At 38.1% G+C, this 21,164-nt stretch overlaps 1 protein-coding gene across 2 annotated transcripts in view; it reads left to right on the forward strand.

Annotated features, from left to right (window-relative positions):
* Positions 1–21,164, forward strand: part of SH3YL1 (SH3 and SYLF domain containing 1) — a 51,378-nt gene that overhangs the window by 3,989 nt on the left and 26,225 nt on the right. Inside the window, exons 2-9 of one of the 2 annotated variants that reach the window (XM_027690370.1) lie at positions 9,367–9,477; positions 10,491–10,604; positions 11,107–11,171; positions 14,215–14,327; positions 16,728–16,856; positions 17,700–17,862; positions 18,516–18,588; positions 19,289–19,339. In XM_027690370.1, the coding sequence (XP_027546171.1) occupies positions 9,367–9,477; positions 10,491–10,604; positions 11,107–11,171; positions 14,215–14,327; positions 16,728–16,856; positions 17,700–17,862; positions 18,516–18,588; positions 19,289–19,339 (819 nt within the window). The remainder of the gene's footprint in view (positions 1–9,366; positions 9,478–10,490; positions 10,605–11,106; positions 11,172–14,214; positions 14,328–16,727; positions 16,857–17,699; positions 17,863–18,515; positions 18,589–19,288; positions 19,340–21,164) is intronic. The other variant, XM_027690371.1, reaches the window with a different exon arrangement.

Genomic DNA, 21,164 nt, shown 5'->3' on the forward strand with positions numbered 1-21,164 from the left:
AACAGGCATAAATACTTTTATCACATTTCATACAATTTAGTTTGTGTCAGATAGCCTGTGTAGAGGCTAAGCTTATTTTGGCTGTGTTATTTTATTTAGTTATGGCATTTCAAATAAATTTTGCTTTGCTTTCAAAAAGGTCATCAGCTAACATATCAGTTTCTATCTCTGTAAGCCTGGGTTTATAAAATACCTATGCCTAGAGGACAACAGCCTAAAAGCTTAACTTGACCATGAAGAAGTTTACTCCTTTAAAAAAGTCACAGCAGAAAGCCTTAAACCGAAGTTAGGTGCTTACCCTCAGCAAGTTTGCCAATGACGCGAAGCTGAGCAGTGCCATCAAGGATGGGATGCCATCAAGAGCGACCTGGACAAACTTCGGAAGTGGGACCATGAGAACTCAATGACATTCAACAAGTCCAAGTGCAAGGTGCTACACCTGGATCAGGGCAATCCCAGACACAAGTACAGACTGGGAGAAGAACTCAATGAGAGCAGCACTGCTAAGGAGGATTTTCAGACAAATGTGGACCTGTTGAAGCGAATCCAGAGGAGGGCAACAGAGGTGATCAAAGGGATGGAGCACTTGTCCTACAAAGACAGGCTGAGAAAGCTGGGTTTGTTCAGCCTGAAGAAGAGGTCTCCAGGGAGACCTCATTGTGGCCTTCCAGTACTTAAAGAGGGCTTATAAAAAGAGGTTGAGGGACTTTTTACACAGGCAGATAGTGATAGGACAAGGGCTAGTGGTTTTAAACTAAAAGAGGAGAGATTTAAATTAGATGTTAGGAAGAAATTCTTTACTGTGAGGGTGGTGAGACACTGGAACAGCTTGCCCAGAGAAGTTGTGAATGTCCCATCTGTAAAGTGTTTAAGGCCAGACTTTGAGCAACCTGGTCTAGTGGAAGGTGTCTCTGCCCATGGCAGGGGGCTTGGAACAGGATGATCTTTCAGGTTGCTGCCAATGGAAACCATTCAATGATTCTATAATAAAGGCTATTATTCTTTAAAAAAGGTTGCAAGGAGTTATTTGCCTTGGAGTACAGGCTAATGGTAGAAGCAGTGAAAGTGCAGGTTGGGGTGAGGCAGTTTGCTTTAGAGTCACTACAGTTACATGCTTCCAATAATACACGTTTCCTATCTTTACAGGTATTTTGATTTTCGTAACTCATAGTAATATATTTAAAAAAACAATCAAAACACACACACAAAAAAAACCCCTAAAACTCAAACCCACAGACTTTCAGAGATGAGAATAAAGGAAGAAATCTGGTCATCTGCTCTCTATCTCCATTACTTCATTTCTATGAATAAAAAGCTTTCTGTGTTTGAAATGTTTTTTTTCTTTCAATAAAGACTTGTGATTTTTTAGGTTTTGGTTTGGTTTCATACTGTGTATTTGCATGCCAAAATCTAAATGTAGACAGCTGAGTTTCTTGTCATTGTCTGATTTCTTAGCTGTCTTGCAATAAACATACAGATGCAATGTAAGTTTCCATAAAGGTTTTCAGAAGTACTACTCTTTAAAATTACATTTCTAATTTCTCCCCCTCATTCCTATTATTTAAATATGTAAATATATGTAATTTTTGAAATATAAGCTTCATAAATTCAATAATAATTTCTTATTATAACCCTCTTCCTTCATTAAAAAATGCTTCAAAATACTGTAAATATCTGAGTTTTTTATATTGATAGAAATGTCCGTGAGATTCCCCTCTTTGAAATATGGACTGTTGGGCTGCTTTCCTTTTAGAGAAGGTGCTATCTTCTGTTATGTGTCTTTCATTTTTCACGTTTGAGGTCTTGAAGGCTGAATTTAGTTGTAACTTGAGTATCTTCATGACGTTTTTCCTGTGCACAGGCTGTCATCAACAGCTAACTTTAGCAGGTTATTGCAGGTAAAACAAGGAGAAACAGGCTGGTTTTAACATGGATAAGAGTGGAGTTTTTCTTAATTTTCGGCTTTAATTTTAAGCACTATTTCACTTTCTTCCAGTGCAGTGTTTGGACAGAATATATTTCCATGTGTCTTAGGTAAACCTTAAAATACTTCCAGCTCCTAGATTTCTATATGCTAAAGGCTGCAGGTTTTGCAGGCCTTTCTGGTTTGTTCTCCCTCCCTCACCACTACCAACACCAGCTTAGTGCGGTGCGATCCAGTAAACAGCTTGTTATCTGGGGTGGGGAAAGAGGGAAGTGTAATTACATTAATTCATAGCATAAAAACCATCAAGGTTGTGAAAGCACACATTAGAGTCTTCCAGTGCAGCTCAGCTGACATCTGCAAGGCCATGAAGTGCCTGCTGTAATACTTGTATCCTGCCATAACTCCTGTGTCACTGATGCATCACTAACTTCTCACACCAGTGTTGTTGAGGAACAGCATGAAAGTTGGTAAAACTTCAGGAATCCAAGTGATAAAAATCATGGTAGAAATACATGAGATTAGTGCAGAGCTTCACTGTACAGAGACCTTGTTTTCTACTTTTCAGGTTTGCTTCCATTGCCTTACACTGATGTATTTTCTGTTGTCTCCTGTCTCACTTGCTGTTCCAGGTGCCTATGGCAGAACTGTATAACACAGCCAACTGACATGAACTGCTGTGTCAATAATGCTTTGTCATTCCCTTCCACTGCTTTCCTATATTCCTTTTCGTTGTACCATTAGCCCTTTCCAGCAGAATAATCAAAGTGTACATTCTGAGCCTTTCCTGTTTCTGGTCCTTAGAGTCTTGAGGAAACAGTATCTGCTTGATGCTATTGATTCCACAACCAGGAGTAAGGAGCTCAGGCTCTGACAGCAGTAGTCTGCTGGATTTCAACTAAAGAGTATGGTTATTGCCTTCATTTCGTTACATCCTTTTCTTCCAGGTTCCTTTTCAACTTGTGCCACTATTTCCTTGAAATCCAGATGTCTTTTCTTGACATTTCATTGACCTGGCTTCTTTACTGTCTATCATTGTCTTCAAGTGTTGGAAAGTAGTAAATGGAGAGGTACTGATACAGACATGTTTAGCATAGTCTGCTGCCTGTCATCCACTGCTCTGTATTGCATCACTTTTTCTTGGACTAGGCAAAATCCTTACAACGCACGTCTTGCAGGCTATTCAAGGAATTCCAAGTACCAGATGAAGCCCAAGGCTGGAGCTGGCTGCCACAGTATCATGTTGTTACACATTTGTGAAACCAAAATTACATTAATCTCTTTGATTGTAATGCCAAATTGAAATCTCTTGTTTAGGCTCTTTTCCAATGCTGCACAGTCTTGTTTTTCAGGTTTCTCTTTCCCATTCGATGTTGTTCTTTAACTTTTCTTGACTATGCTAATTTTCATGTTGATGAATGTTCATGATCATAATTTTGAATGTTCTCTGTTCATACAAGCATAGCTCATGTTACGGTGGGTATTTGCAAAGCATCTGTACTTTAATGTATTGTTGTGCTGTTTCTGAACTTTTTAGTGAAGTGAAAGTGAAGACTGAGTTACTGTCTGAGGCTCATAGAGCTATTTGTCTTTGGTTTTTTTGTTCTTTTCGTAACCAAAAAAACCCCCCACAAAACCACCTTCCAGCACCAAATACTTCAAAGCTCATATGTACAGGGGCAACAAATGTATGAAATCTGCATGCAAAGCTTTGTCTCCCCTTTGTCATCAATTCTTTGAAACTGTACTTTTGATGTTTGGGTTCTCATAATGCAACCATGCTTTATTTCATCTGTTCATATTCAGCAGAATTTTGATTATATCAGAATTTGTTATAGCTTTTAAGTAAAAAGGCTTTATTTATTCTTTATTGCACCTTGCTCAGATAATTTCACCAAATGTTCAGCCAACACGCTATTACTGTTAGTCAGAATGTAAATTAGAGGCTGACGCACTTACCTCATCAGCTTACAAATTAAGCAGTTAATCAATTTTGGTGTGATATTCCCCCATGGGGTTTGCGTTGCTGACTCACATATGCTCAATATCTTCTCCTTTCAACAACAAGCAGGAGTGCAAATGAAGCTTGCTCCCAGCTGAGCATTCGCTGGTCACGGCATTCCAAATCCATCAGTCAGTGTATCCCCCTGATAGATATTATTGTCTTATTGCTCCTGGTTACTTCTTTCCTGAGCATTGCTTGAATACAAAGCAGACAATTATAAATGCATACTTAAAAGCTAATAGTGAAGACAGTGCTACGGGATGATTCGTTATGTTATTGACAGGGTAAAGTGAACACAGAAATTGCAGTATTTTTGTTAAAATGCAGATATGTCTATAATACCTTTCCAATAGACTTCCAGTATTAAATTAGTTTTTAAGGGACTAATTTTGCAGTTCAAATCATAAGGTAAGCTTGAGGGGGAAGAGGACAATTTGATGGATGAACAGAAGTTGAAACCATTTTTGATGTCACAGAAATCCCACTTACAGTTTTGTCTGTTTATACAGTGAATAAAATAAGCAGAAGCAAGAATTTGCTCCTCAACCTTCACCGTAATCTCTATTTATTTTATTTCTATTGTATTTTGGGGAAGATGTCACTATTTCATAGTGCAAACCCCCATGTACTTTTTTTTTTTAAAGTTAATAACTAGTTATGCGTTGTCTTTGACATATTTGTGCTATTTTCCATTTACTAGGGGTTTTTTACTGAAAAAAAACCATAATTTTCTTTGCCTTTGGACAGAGGTTTATGAATTTGATTGATCTAAATTTTAATAGTGAGAGTGAGGCCTCACCTGCACTACATAGCAAACCATTAAACTTTGCCTTTTTAGTGTTGACTGTTTTCTTATTTAATCTTGAATTCTGTCAACAAAATCTTGAGTGTGGCATAGCCCAAGACAGAGAACCAAACTTCTCCCTCTCCTCAGTGATAAAAAATATTATATTTCTTTTGCTGTGGCTCTAACAATCCTAGCAAAATGCAAGTCCAGCCAGGCTTTATCAAGCATTGTATTATACATAATTAAGGTCAGGGTGTGGACTTGTTTGAGGTTTTTTTTAAACAAGTCATCAGTTCCTCAAGACCCCTGTAGGCCTCCTGCCAGTTCCTTAGTATCTACACAACATTGTGAAAGTAAATAAAGGAACTTTAAATGAGCCACTGTGGAAAGAATCATATAATAGCCACTTTGAATAACTGTGTTGGTTTTCAGCATGAAAGTGTTTAATCAGTTGGCTTGTTGATCCTGCCCATTGTTATTAAAACCTTTCTGTGCCATGCTTGCTTGCCAAATAAAGTCACTCTAATTTTCATACCTGCTTCTGTCTAAATTAAAATCTGGATGTAACTTATCTTACTTGCAACCCTTCTCTACAATGTGTAGCTTTCAGCTCTTCAGTTTTTTCCTTCCCTTTTCCCCCTCTCTGTATCTCTACTGTGCTTTAGAAATATCACCCGTCTCTTAGCCCACTTCTGAAAGCACTGAAGTGTGCCTGCATGCAAAGTAACTGACAGAATAATGTCAAATCCACCTGCTGTATCGTAGTCCAGAAAAATAACCCTGCGTTGCTTCAGTCTGTGGCAGGAAGGGAAAAAGCAAAGGACACTGGAGGAGTGAATTCCTGTAGACTGCAGAAGCAATATTGATGTAGGAAACAAATGATACAGGGAGAAAGTGAAGTGTCTGCTGTTAGTTTAAGGATGGGAAGTTAAACTATTCTTGTGCTTCCTGTTGTGGTGTACAGCTAGATGAGGAATCTCTCTCCATCTTCTCTATGCCCTGGTAATGAAGGTACCCCACACTATGTGGCACCAAAAAAAACCAACAAAAAATCCACCAACAAAAAAACCCCCCACCCTTTTAGAGGGATTGGAGTGGATATACCTACTGTTCAGTTTTCTTAGGTAATGCTGTTTTGCTGTCCAAAGTTTGTATTTTGGAATACAATATTTGGAATCATAGTGCAGGTAAGTCATGGTTTGTGTTGGAAGGGAAAAGGACATCTAATCCAACTCTTCCTGCAATGGGCAGAGACGTCTTCAACTAGAGCAGGTTGCTCAGAGACCCATCCAGCCTGACCTTGAATGTTTTCATGGATGGGGCAACTACCACCTCCCTGGGCAACCAGTTTATAAAAATACCATCCTTGTTGTAAAAAAATTCTTCCTGATTTTTTCCAATATAGGAACACTAGGATAAAAATAAGCCAGGTAGGAAAATCATGGAGTCATCCTCAGTATCTTGTGAAACTTTCAAAGTAAACAGTTGAAAGGCTTACTTAAACATCCTCCATCCTGACCCAAGATGCAACCGAAACCTGATTTTGAAACCAATTACATTTTGAGAGGTGAAGGGACAGTGAAGTAGTAACTGCATTGCTTTTGCTGACTCCTGAAGTTTAGCTTTGAGTTGTCTTCAATTAACTTCTACGTGCACAGAGGCATGGCTACAGTGTTGTCTGGTAACCATTAAATACTTCTGAACCAATTCTGAATCTGAAAAAAGTATGAAAACTGTGATTTTTTTTTCCTCGCCACTATTCTTCCTGATTGCAGACTTTCAGGTCTGAAAACATCTCATGTTTTCTCAATGGACTTAGCTAAGGGATTTCTCTTTAATCCGTACGAAATAAGAGCTTTTGCTTTTTTTGGTTTTTTTAGTAGTAGAATGAATTAGTTGGAGATGTTTCTCCAGATTCTGAGATTAGCCAAAAAGAAGCAATGGGGAGGAAGGAATGCATGCAAAGACAGGAAAGAAGAGTGAGAGAAAAGCACAGAAGTTTATTTTATTTCTCTAATCTAGAAGCTTGATAATGCTTGCTTTTGCTCCGTCATGTTTTTTTATCTTCACAATGTTTTTATCTCCCCAAAGTTTTTTTGTCTCTAATATATACATCTTATTTTCATTGTCTTGATCACTTTGCTAGAAGTCCTGCATGGTCAGGCACATAACCGTCCATTTTACCACAGTTAGAATGAAGCATATCTTCCACTTTAATGTTATTGAAACATAAGAATAATTAAGTACCATGATATGTGTATTTTGGGTAGACTGGGTAGGTGACCCTTCCCAAACTCAAGACCTCTAGACTTGCAAAATATCTTAACTGAAAAACTACATATAGAAGTGTTCATCTGATTTTGTAACTGGACATGCACTGTGTATTACAATGTTAATTATTAATTACAAATTATAATATGCTAAGTTTATTTTTCATGCCTTCTTGTGAAGAATGCTGTTTCCATATGCTTTTTGGGACTGACTCAATGTATCTCCATACAAAAGCAAAAATCTTATTTTTCTCTTATGCTGGTAATGTTTACACTCTGACCTTGAAAATGCAGTGTGAAGTACAAATAACAGAAGCAATGGAAACATTTGCTCCAGCCCAGTTTAATCTACCAAAAGCAATTGTCTGTTCATGTTTTGTTTGGGCTATACTGGCTTCCCTTCTTGCTGTGTAGCCAGATTCCAGCCTAGTGAAGCCTTCAAATCACAGAAGAAATGTATGTTCAAAACTCCTGCACGCATTCTGACAATTTTAGTGCCATAAGAGTCACAGAAAATTTCACATGCCAAGAGCTTTTTCAGAAGGTCCTGAGCACGGAGAGCTTCACCTTCTCCTATCCTTTCACACTCAGGGACTTGGCTATCATCTTAATTTTCTGAGAAGGGATGATCAGGAGATAGAATTAGTATTTCTTCTTTGGTACAGCACCGTGGTTTAGAGTTTGTTGCTTTCTATGCATCTACTTCCTTTTGCTCCCAGAGAGGCTGATATTTTTGGATAGCCTTGTGATGTCTGCTGTCACTTCAAACTCTCCAATGTTACACCTGCTGCATTTTCACCAAAGCCACATGTTGCTACAAGACTTCACAGGGAACAATAGTCCAGAGATTCAGATGTCAAAATCTCTCTTGTTCTGGAAGTCTTCCTTCTTGCCTGAAAAACATACTAGGGGAATATTCTTTATTTTGGAAAGTGGAGGTGTAGTTCCTATTCTAGTCAGTGGAGCCTGAACAGAAACTTGGCTGACTTGCTGCTTTGTGCTTCAAGTCTGAGCTGAATTGCTCTCCAAGCAACATTGGTTTAATCTCAAAATCTATGTAGTCCTCTTTTGGATGGGAATGCTGCTGATAAACTTGGAAATAGTGAGTATTAATATGTCCAGAGAGGAAAACAAGAATAATTTAAGTGATAACTTTTAGGGATTTTAGTAGATGTATCAATCAGGACTAACTCATATCTTTTTATCTGTACTAAGGCATCTTTTTGCAAATCTACAGGTGAAACATACTATTCATACATAAAATGGTATTTATACTGTTGCAGAATATTAATATTTTATAATACTTGTCTCTTTTCAGTCGTTGACTAATGACAGCATATGTGGTAGATCTGAGTGGGATCAATGCACTCCCATAGAATTTATAATTTCATGGATTTGGGTGGTAAATATCGAGATTTTGTGTGTTTGTTACTGTTGTCTGCAGCTTTATAAAGTAAACATAATTTATCTCTAGTATGTGCTTTTTCCTCAGTTGAAAGGTACAACAAGCTTATGTTGGGTCACATTAGAAAGAAAATATTGATAAGCTCTTCCACAGGAAGTAGATTTCTAAAGGAAATTTCTTGGTCTGAAACAGAATTTTATTCGCTTACAAAACATGCTGCAAGTTTAGCTCTGTAAGAAAAGTGTTCTGCAGAGATGTGAACAATTTAGAGTTCACCGGTCAATAGTTGCCAGTTTGAAGGACAGCAGAGTTCATGGTAGTACAGAGAAGAGCAATTAGAGTGATCAGTGATGGAGCAACTACCTTGAGGAGAGACTAAGGCTGAGAGTCCTGAAAAAGTGGAGAAGGCTGGGGGCCGTGGCTTTGTATAAAGTCATGAAGGTAGTGGACAAGTTGAATGCATTAGGTGTTCACCAGAACCTGAGAGACTTGAGCTAGCAGGCATTCACTGTAACTAGTAAATTAATTTAAAATAGATCACATATTTTTTTAAGTAGCAGGTGGTGAACTGGTGCAGCAAGAATTCTGAAAGCAGAGTATCAACAGGTTTGAAAAGGTATTAGACAAATTCATATGCAATAAACCCATAAACAAATAGAGACAGGAACAACTGAGGATGTATTTCCAACACCACTGTGGTTACCAGTGTGGATTCTGAGGAAGTACAAGAGAAACAGATTGGAAGAAAGAGCTGGGCTTGTGGGTTTTTTTAAGTGGTATCTTCCGTTAAAATTGTCAGAGACAAAATGTGGGTCTGACGCAGAAGATAATTTCTTATGCTTCCTATTTCTGTGTTTCTATGGTTTCCTCCTTATTTGTAAAGAATCAGTTTTCCCATACAAAATATATTGGGTTTTTTGTATGAGATATCCTGAACTGACCATAGATATAATTTATTTCTTTCATGTTTTACAGTGAACAACCCTATACCTTCCAACTTGAAGTCAGAAGCTAAAAAGGCAGCTAAAATATTACGAGAATTTACAGAAATAACTTCTAGAAATGGACCAGATAAAATCATACCTCGTGAGTAAAGAAAATGTTTTGATTCAACTAAAACCTTCACCACTCCCCTGTGTTACAGTCATACTCTCTTTACCAATTCTCTTTGCTTTCACTGACCACAACTTAGAGATGAATGAAGATTTCAGGTGCCATAACTTCTTTGAAAATGTATTGGAAGTAAAGGGTTTCAGTTTGCTGTATTCTTGGCAGATGTTACTTCCTGGGAGAGATCTTTTGAATGTTTACAACCACAGGGTTCCTGCACTGGAAGGATGAATGGATGGACTGTCTCATGCCCACCCTGTAAATGTATGTTCTTAAGAGAGGACCTAGAATAGTAGCTCTAGTTCGTGAATATCTGTATTTATTAAAATTAGCTAGATGACAATAGGTTGAAGTAAAGAGATTGGGGCGCTGTTCTCATTTGATTCTGGTTTGACTCTTATTTGCTGCTGTCCTCTTTATTTTTGCAGTTGTTACTCTGTGTTTCTCCTAGTGTATTCCTACATCTGGATTTGCTGTTTGTGGCTTTGAATTCATAACTGTTATTTTCCGGAAGGTCTGCAGTAAGACTTGCAGGATGATGACACTGTATTTGCCACTAACACTTCCTAATGATATAAGCTGATTAGACTGTTGTATGTTGCTGTGATTTAAATTTGCACTCCTTCAGAAATTTGTGGAGATGAGATTATTAGCTATTCACTGCCTTTTTTCTGTTTATCTTGCTAGGGGTACTCACACACAATGTGTGTGGCACTATGCAAACTAACTCTTTATGAGCTAATCAGTATAGGTGAAGGAGTTGTGGCAGTATACAAATTGTCACAGGCTAATATGACCTGCAGCTGACTTTGTGGTTCACTTTGGAATGGAGGTGTCATTATCAGTTCAACTTTCTTCAGTTTTCTTTAAGCACTTGCTTCGATTACTTGACTCTTATGTGTCCAAAATTGTTAAATGTAGAATTTTGTTTTCCCCTTCTCTTACAACTTCTCTTCCAAGGTCTTGAATAAATGATTTTGCTGTTTCAGCTCACGTAATAGCTAAAGCCAGAGGCCTTGCGGTTTTGTCCGTTATCAAAGCTGGATTTTTGGTGACTGCTCGGGGAGGAAGTGGAATTGTATTAGCTCGTCTTCCTAATGGAAGTAAGTGGATATTTTCCTTTTGTAGTTCACGGGAGAATTAAAAGAAATAAAAATATTTTTTCTTCATTATTTCTTTTCATAGCATAAAGCGGGAAATTTGTGAGGAGTCAGGCCAGTAGGTGACAGTGCTTCATTTGAAAGCTGTTTTCAAATGTTTGTACCTCTTTTGGCCAGATGTAAATGCTTTCAGTATCTTAGTGTAAAAGGATGAAATAAAATAGTGCATAGTTTAAAACTCATTAGAAAAATTAATTGTATCTGATTGGGAACAACTGTGTGACAAATAATTTGTAACAAAGATTTGTTTGGATTGTGAGTGTTTGTATTTCTTAAATTCTTTCCTGTGGGATGAGGCATTATAGTTACATGACTCTATTGTAGTAGTTTTGAACATAGTTTTAAATAGAGAATTTGTTAGTGTTTTTTAACTGCAATAATAAAATGAGTATTTCTTGTGACATGTGGTTAAAATTCTGTAAATTTATCTTGTTTTGAATGACAGCCTGGTCTGCTCCTTCTGCAATAGGAATTGCTGGCCTTGGTGGTGGATTTGAAATTGGAATTGAGGTATGATTTTGCATTTGAAATACTTGTTGGTAACTTTTTTTGCAAGAAATTAAAATGCATTGACAAAGATCTAAATGCTGGTGAAATAGTAGAATCTACTTTTCTGTACCAAAAAAAGGTTATTATAAAATTCACTTATACAAGACAAACAAAAGAGGGGATTTGATCCTATCAGTCTAATCGTTTGAAGACATTTAGATGAAAAGAAGTGGCATAGCACTTGTTTCCTTGATTTCTCACTTCTAGAAGCTTTCACGAATGGAAAGCTTCCTGTCAGTGTTCACATATAAGCCAATCGGAGTTAATTAAAACAGTATCCTATACATAATACTGTATAAAATGCTTTGTTAAAGAGCACAAGGACTCCATCTGGCAAGAAACAGTGAAAGGAACTGAAGGTGTAGTAAAATGGAGACTAGCTAATGTTACTGTACTTCTCGCATTTCCCACTCACACTTGTGGCTACTGACCATGGCCCTTCAGTTTGAAAGCACCAAAACTAGTGGTGCCCCTTCTGAAGGATTGCTACAGAAGAGAAGCCGATTTCCAGACAGCAGAAATGGTTAAGTAAAGGACTCTCAACATGTTCAGAGAAATCCTGGTGTGCTGAGTCCTGACAGCGCTCTGCCTCTTCTTCCCATTTCTTCTTTCTCACAGCTCCTTCACACTTGTTTGTTTTCATCTTTCCTTCTCTTTCCCACATTAGTCTCCAGGCTCGTCCTTCTCTTTTCTTTCTGTTTAGCTTCTGTTCTGCTTATTCCCAAAGAACATCAGAGTAACAATATGTTGCCAACAAGATCTTTTGCAATGGGCATTCTGCTCCTCAGAAGAATCCACATATAGCTGATCTGGATGGTCCATGTCAGCCCCCAGCACATCTCCTGCAACTAACCAGCTATCCCTGTCCTGGCAGCCACTCAGCCGGTACTCACATAATGAGCAACAGATCAGTATTTTATTGTATCCTCCTTGTTCACTGTGTGATCTCAGCCGTTATTGCAGTGCACTTTTTAAAGGATGCTGTGAATACAAAATCATTAAATTTTGTGAGGGATTTTCTTTGATTTTCATGACTACATGATCTGAATGCATTATAAAACATTCAGTTTGAGCCCCAGAGTTTGTTTTTTGTGGGGTTTAAGGTGGGTTGTTTTTTCCTTTTAAGACAATTAAACAGACTATTCATATGCTTTGATTAATCTATAAAAAATTTCCTTTAATCATCCCCATCTGATATTTTAGATAATGTAACCATTTACTGTTGACACTTCAATACAGAAGCTATTTGTGAGAGGGGTTTTTTCTGGGTAATATTATGCTCTTCATTTGAAATTTTAGTCAGCTTACAAAATGCTCCTTCCTTACTGACATTATTATAACACAGTCTTATTTATTTCTTCTAGAAAATATATGCTATTCAGAAATACCCGAGTGGCTAAGAAGCCTAGAGTCCGATTTCAGCACTCTTTTAATCACATATAAACTTAAATGTTTTAGAAACTGGGTGAATTTTATTCCTGTAGGGGAGATTACAGTTAACATAGTGGTAGTGGTACTTATGGATGGTCTTAAATAACACGAAGGAAATCATAGACTTCGGAAGTCACAGTGAAAAACTTGGTACCTCAATTAAAGACCAATTTTAAAATTTATATAAATGCTTTCCTTGAAGGTTTTCTCACTATGGATTCACTTAGCTTTAGCAGTGGAATCATCCTCTTAATGCGTAAAAGGAGGTAGGGGTATTCTGAATGACATTCTTTCTCTATCCCTGGATGATTCAAAAACTACTCCTGTCAACCAATTTTTATTTGGGATGGGGTGGAGGCTACCACAGGGGGGCTAATAACAAAGACTTCTCCTATGCTGTGTGTAATACTTCAAGGCCAGCCTTGTTTTGCAAATAATCTGGTATTTCCTCTTGTATTCCCTGCTGTCACTGTTTGGAATTTGGGGTAAGTTGAAAGTTTTTTCTGAACCTGGCTTTCAGTCAAGTCCACCAGATGAAAGATCAGGTGCAGTAGTTCTTGGGTAGTCAAGATACCTGTGGAAAAGATAATCCATCACCGTTAGCTATTGAAGTGTAATCTGCTGTATTGAACAGGCTGACACTGCTGTAGTTTTGTGAGGTTTTTACAACATTTAGTGTGTTTACTGAGCTTTCAGGTACAATAGAGTGATCTTTATAAGATCATGCATGTGTTTGAAAGACTTTTTCCTTCTTTAAAATGCTTCCTAGATTGGGAAAAGAATTGTAAAAGACTTTTATTGAAATTTATTAAATTGAAGAGTTACAGTTTTACAGTACTGATGGTAATAGGCATCAGCTTAAATAGTAGTAGGAGTACTTTGATACATAAAGTCTTTTAAAAATAGTGATTTTTTTTTTTCCATTTTGCATCTTTTGAAAATACGTTGCTACCTCTTCGGTTATTTAGTTTAATAGGTTCTTGAAGGAACTGACTACGTCTAATGTACAAGTCTTAAAAAGTTAGTTAATAATTCATACACACACACACACACACACACACACATATTATATATAAAACCCTTATCAAGAAAATAAAATTTTATCCATAGCGAGAAGACCTGTATCCTTTTTGCTTTTTATTCTTTGGACAGTAATTTTTGTTAGTAAGTTCTGTCTTGCTTTTATTAGTTTAATTATGGAAGGATCAAAATTATTTACATCTGAAAATGCCTTCATAATTGTTTGCATAAGCCATAGAAAATAGGAAATTGTTAATTAGGAAATTTTGAATTAAAATAGAGTTTCTGTTATAACTGTTGTTTATATCATACTGACCATATCAGCACTTTGAAAAAAATCAGTCAAATTTGATTGAAAAGTTAGTTTGGAGGAATTTTTGTTTCAAAATACCTTGCAGAAAAAGAATCAACTTTGTTGTGAAAGCTGTTTCAAAAGAAAGGAAGTGCTTCTCCTGTGCTATTCTTTCTTCTTAAAAAGCGTAGTACAAAATAGTACATAATAAAACATAGTACAAAAACATTGTACAAATACATAGTATTTGATATTTTATAGGTTTCAGACTTAGTGATAATACTGAATCATGAAAGAGCAGTGGAAGCTTTTGCCAAAGGAGGGAATCTTACACTTGGAGGAAATCTTACTGTGGCAATTGGACCTCTGGGGAGGTGGGTAAAATACTTTCCTAATATGGGGTATATGGAAGATGATTTTAAAAGCTATATATAAACATTGATGTGGCTTTTTTTGCTGTGTTACAGAACAAACTGGGCAACCTGTATGTTAACTGGACCATATTGTTCTTGCCAATCACTTTTTTCTCTTTTTTCTTTTTCCTTCCTGATTAAGTCATTTACTGGCAGAAGGAAAGTGTTCTGAGATTTACTCTCTTTGCAGGAGACTGCTTGGCTAGGCTCAATGAAGAACACAGGCTACTGTGCCTGATAGAACTATTATTTTCATTAATGTGCGGGTCTGTGCTCTCTGTCACCACTGATCTGCCTGACAGTAAATAAAAACTACACCAAAAAATTTCTTTTAAACCTTTAAGTGGTTAAGCCAGCTTACTTTGAAGGATAAGATGAAATAATCATAGAATAATTGAAATTGGAAACCAGATCACTACTCCAACCTCCTGCTCAAAGCAAGGTCTGTTATGACTTTAGATCAGGTTGCTCAGTCCTGTTTTCCAGTTGGGTCTTGAAAATCTCCAAAGATGGAGATTGCTTGGTCTCTCTGGGCAACCTGCTCTTCTGGTCAGCTGTTGTCATGGGGAAAAGTTTTGCCTTAGATCCAGTCAAAGCATTTCTTATTTCTATATTTGTCCATAACATTTTATTCTTCTACCATACACTGCTATAAAGAGCCTGGCTTCATGTTCTTGATTAGCTCTTCATAGATACTTGAAACCTGCTGTTAGGTTCCCCCTAAATCTTCTCTTCTCCAGGCTTACCAAGCCCAGTTGCCTCAGACTCTGTTTATGGGACATTTGCCTCCTTATGTCTTTTTTTTTTTTTTTATCTTTTCTGACAAAAGTATGATACCTATTTCACAGAAGAGAGAGAGATCTGTGGGTCAGGGGAGGGCAATGAATGTCATCTGCCCTGCAAAGGCATTCAGTACACTGTCCTGCAACATGTCTGTGTCCAAGCTGGGACATAGGTCAGGGTGGGGCAGACTAGCAAACAATTGCTGACCAATTGCTGTCTCAAATAGGTGAAGAACCAGATCATCAGGTTTGAAGAGCAGTGGTAAATGAGTCATGTTGTAGTCTGAAGCCAGGTTTCTGTGGAATTCCTCAGGAGACTCTTCTGGGAGCTCTCCTGCTTGGTAGTTTTATCAATGACCTGGAGGAGCAGATGCTCCTTCAAGTTTGTGGATGACACCAAATCAGGAGGTGCAACCAATACAGTTCAGAGTAGGGCTGCCATTCAGAGCAATGGACCTAGAGAGTGTGGAGGAAGGGTCCAATAGGAAACCTCATGAAATTAAGGACAAGTGCAAAGTTCTGCAGCCCCAGTTGGATGAACCCCTGCAGTTATGCAGGCAGAGCCAGCCAGTTTGGGCAGCTGCTCTGTTGAGAGGGTGCTTGTGTCCTTATGGGCGGTGGGCTGAGCCAGCAGTTGATTCCTGACAGAAAAGACAATGAACAATGTAGGGGGCTGCCTCAACAGGACTGTACCAAGTAGATAAGAGGAGTGACTGTTCCCCTTTGCTTCACATTTCATAGACTGTGACTAGAATATTGTGTCCAGTTTCAACCCTGTAGAAAGTAGTTTATAAACTAGAGTGTGTACAGTGAACAGCTACCTAAATAGCCAGGGACATGCAGCATGTGAACAATGAGGCTTGTTTAACCTAGATGAGAGAAGACCATGAAATCTTCTAAAGGACTGCATTCCCAACAGGGAATCACCAAGGAGATGGACCCCAGTTCTTTACTGAGGTGCATGGCAAGACAATGAGAGGTGATAATCATAAGGTTCTGTCTGGATATGAGAAAAAAAAATTGACATGAACAGAATTGAGCACCGATACAGGTTGTTCAGAGTGTCTGTGAAATTATATCCTTAGAATTCATAAGAAACTGGCTACAAAAAGTCCAGACAACCTGCTCTCAATTTGATGTTGTATCCATTTTGAGGTGACTGCCTGAAATGTCTTCAAACCTAAAATGTGATCCTGGGTAGGACAAATACTGTAATCTTTCAAATCTGTTGAGGTCTGATGAAGCCTTACTTGAATTATTTTGTACTGACCATAAAGTCTAGAAAGATTTGAATATGTTGAGTAGAGTTCCAGTCACCAGTCCAAACATAATCCAGTCATTTTAAAATGTGATTAAAATGTGGGTTAATACTTTTCAGAGGAAGCCTAATGGGAAGCATTCACATGAGGCAACATTGTTCTGTGCTTCAGAGGAAACCTTATCAAGCCAATTAATTACTTTGTACTGGGTCTCATCTGAAAATAGGATTAAAGTAAAATAAAGGATTTAAAGAAAAAGACAATTGCTGTTCATGCTGCAAAGCCGTATTGAAGAATATCAACCAAAATTTTTCTTCTAGAAACTTAGAAGGGGATGTTGCTCTAAGAAGCTCTGCTGCTGTCTATACGTACTGCAAATCTCGAGGACTGTTTGCAGGTGTATCTCTGGAAGGAACCTGTTTAATTGAAAGGAAAGAAACAAATCGCAAGTAAGTTCTCTCCAAATCTAGAAGACCCTGAGATTAGCTCAGCTGGTTAGATCATAATGCTAATAATTGCAAGGTTGTGTTTGATCTCTGCATGGGCCATTCACTTAAGAGCTGGACTCAATGATCCTTGTGGGTCCCTTCCAAATCAGAATATTCTGTGATTCAGTGAAGGCATAGTGACAAAATTAACTAGGACACATTCAATTTGGAAAAAGAGTTTTTTATAGGAACATACTATGGTTGGTTTAGAGTTTTTGGGGGGACAAGGCTTTCTTCAATTTAGACATCTTGCAGTGGGTATTGAGATGATGCTGAATGTTTAGAGATTATCTGTGGCAGGTTGACCTTTGCTAGACACCACATGCCAATCAAGGTGCTTTGTCACTCCCGTTCCTCAATAGGATGGGACAAGAAAAAGTATGATGACAAACTCAGGAGTTGAGATAAAGGCAGTGAGATCACTTACCAGTCAAAAAACCCCCTTCAACATGGGGAAATTAGTTTAATTTATTGTCAGTTAATAAGAGGATAGGATAATGAGGAATAAGAACAAATCTAAAAAGCAACACCTTTCCCCCCACACCTTCCATCTTACTGGGCTCAACTTCACTCAGCTTCACTACACCGTCCTCCCAAGCAGTGCAGGGGAATGGGGAATGAGGGTTGTGGTCAGTATTCCAAATTTACAGCAATGTACCAGTTCTGTCATTTCTCAATATATGATCAGCAGGAAAAATGCAGGGCCAGGGATGGAGAGGGAAAGCATTTGCACAAGGTGAATTTATCTAGAATTTGAAATGTAATAATTATTAAATACCTGACATCTTCTTTTTTTTGTATCAGGTTTTATGGGCAGGATATTCGTGCTAGTGCCATCCTGCTTGGTGATGTGCCTTTTCCTGCTCAAGCAGATGATCTTTATGAAACTCTAGCATCCTTCACTGAAGTGTATGAAAACGAAGAGCAAAAAAATAATCCAGGAAAATCTGTAAGGGAACAAAGAAGGGTTTGTGCAGTTGCTTTTCACATAGGCTTTTTCTGTTCCTGAACTGTTCCTAGTCTGTGTTAATTTTGATGTTCATGTGGCATTCTTAGCTTCTCTACTGGATGATTAAAGGTGTAGCACGTTGCAGATGCTGCATGTAATACATTTGTTCAAATATTCCCTTGATAGGCTCTTGTGGACAAGAATGTTGCTGGGTTTCCTTTGCATCCTTCAGAATAACAAAGTATATTCTTGTTTTATAATTGTACATTATCAAATCTGAGGTCATGATTAGAGATGTTTGATCAAATATCCCTAATCAAGTTAATTGCAGGTTGATGTTGATACTCTTAATTTTTCTGCTTTTTGTGTCTTCCATTCAAACAATCACATTTACAATGTAATACTAAGACTGTAGAAGATGATTTCTTGTAGATGTTGATATTACTGATAGACAGTTATTTACTTTCAGCTTCATTAAACCCGTAGTGAATTGCTTCAGTGTCATGTGTATGTCAGTAGTTTTTTGTATGCTTCTTGAGTTCCTACCAGTTCAGTGGAGAAAGAGTGATTTTAAATTTTTTTCCAGTGTAACTTGACATACTTCTTGGCCCTGAAGTCACAATCTATGTCCAGATGTGATGCAACATTTTGTAAAAATTTGTGTATTTTAGGTAAATGACCCACCTGCTAGACCATCATCTAGACCACAGCCACCTAAACCCACTGTTAGACCTACGCCACCAGGTTAAAATATTTTGATAATGATTAATTAATTCTCCTTATAAAATTAGAGCACTAAAGCTTATTGATATTATGCATTTATTATAATAGCTGCCTCTATAAAAATGTTTTTTAATACTCTTTCTTGGAAAAGCATGATAGGATATTACCATGAGTGATAAACCTTAAAGGGTTTGTCTGTTTGCTTTATATTAACAAGCCTTTTCTCTCTGAGATTTGCTTTAGTGTTTTTGTAGTTACAGAATCATATAATAGTTCAAAGGAAATATTCATGTTTCTTGGATATGTAGAAGCCCCACGGTACAATGAAACTTCTTAGTAAAAAGAACAGTCCTAGAAACCGCTAGTCCTAGTTCTAGAAACTTCTGGTTTCTAGAAATCAGAGTTTCTCCTTTACGTTATCAATATCTTTTAATTGGTAGGGGTCTTACAGTAGAGCAGAAGAGGCAGAATTTGGCTCTTTGACAGTTTGTCTGGCAAAGTGCTTTCATTGAAAGTGAGGCTTTACTGTGCATCTCCTGTTGTTAACTTATTTTTCTAGTCAAGGATATAAGGTAAAGTCCTTATTTTTTGGTTCTGCACTGCTCCTTATATAACCGTAATCATTTAATAACTATTGAACTTATATTAGAAAAGCAGTATACAAAATATAACAATATATGTTAGCATGCCATGTAAGTTGCTGCTTTATTTTCTCTTCCAGCTAAAAAGAATACAAACAAACTTTATCCTGAACTTCCCAATGCATCTGAGGGTAAGTACTAAGCTTACACTAATGTTACTAATACAGTGTGGAATCTGAGAAGTCCTAAAAGTACTTTGAAAGATACCTAAAAGTATTTTTCATTATTGTCTATGTGTTAAAATGAGATTCAGGTCTTGTATGCTCTCCTGAAAATATTTCATAAACATCTTATTCACTGGCTTTAGATTCCAACAACGATGTTCTTTTTCTGAACAGCAAAACTTCTTTTGTTTTATGTGAGCTTGAAAAATGCGCTGGAATTAGTGAAATTGTTATATGTTACCACCTACTAGAAATAAAAAAGAAATCTTATATAACAAGCTTCTGTCCAAGTCCTTATGCAATGTACTATAATTTCTGTTTTAATATTAAAAGTCCTTCCATGGATCGTATCTGATTATGCTGACATAAACACAGATTTACATTGATTCTTGAGGTTTTTATATTGAAATAATTCTGCATTATACTAAAGATACTACTTGTTTGTTGTTCTATTCCAATTTTCTTACATTTAAAGCAGTTTCAACTCTAATAGGAGAATCTGACTTTGTCATATTTGCGTCGTAACTCTTGAATGGTGGGGTCATCGTCTGAAAACTTAGGAAGAAGTTTTATTGCAAAATAATTAGTTAGGTTAATTTACAGGTAAAAGACTGTTAGCTGTTTCAAAGTCAGTGAAATGAAAGAAATTTTTTCTCCCATGAAATATATTGATAAATAAATGTGTTAGTGGTTTCTGCTAGGATCAAAACTAAGACCGAGGCATTGCATGTTACACATCACACGGCACCTACAGAATGGACAAGGGATCAGACCCAGCCAGCACGGGTTTAAGAAGGGCAGGTCCTGTCTGACCAACCTGATCTCCTTTTATGATCAGTTGACCTGCCAGGGGGAAGGGGGAAGGCTGTGGATGTGGTCTACCTGGACTTCAGCAAAGCCTTTGACGCCGTTTCCCACAGCACATTTCTGAAAAAGCTGGCAGCCCACGGCTTGGACAGGGGCACTCTGTGCTGGGTTAGGAACTGGCTGGAGGGCCGGGCCCAGAGAGTGGTGGTGAACGATGCTGCATCCAGTTGGTGGCCGGTCACTAGTGGTGTCCCCCAGGGATGAGTGTTGGGCCCAGTCCTGTTTAATATCTTTACCAATGATTTGGATGAGGGGATTGAGTCCACCATTAGCAAATTTGCAGATGACAGTAAGTTGCAGGGGAGTGTCGATCAGCTGGAAGGTAGGAGGGCTCTGCAGAGGGACCTGGACAGACTGGAAAGTTGGGCTGATTCCAACAGGATGAAGTTCAACAAGGCCAAGTGCCGGGTCCTCCACTTCAGACACAACAACCCTATGCAGTGCTACAGGCTGGGGACAGAGTGGCTGGAGAGCAGCCAGGCAGAGAGGGACCTGGGAATTTGGATTGACAGGAAGCTGAACATGAGCCAGCACTGTGCCCAGGTGGCCAAGAGGGCCAATGGCATCCTGGCCTGTATCAGGAACAGTGTGGCCAGCAGGACCAGGGAAGTGATTCTTCCCCTGTCCTCAGCACTGGTGAGGCCACACCTCGAGTACTATGTCCAGTTCTGGGCCCCTCAGTTCAGGAAGGTGCTGGAGCAGGTCCACAGAAGAGCAACAAGGCTGGTGAAGGGACTTGAGCACAAGTCCTATGAGGAGAGGCTGAGGGAGCTGGGGTTGTTCAACCTAGAGAAGAGGAGGCTCAGGAGAGACCTCATCACTCTCTACAATTACCTGGAAGTTGGTCTCTTCTCCCAGACAACTAGCAGTGAGACAAGAGGGCATGGTCTTAAGCTGTGCCAGGGGAGGTTTAGGTTGGACATTA

The sequence above is a fragment of the Neopelma chrysocephalum genome, unplaced genomic scaffold (genome assembly GCF_003984885.1).
Source record: "Neopelma chrysocephalum unplaced genomic scaffold, ASM398488v2 Primary Assembly neopelma1_80b, whole genome shotgun sequence".
NCBI lineage: Eukaryota > Metazoa > Chordata > Aves > Passeriformes > Pipridae > Neopelma > Neopelma chrysocephalum.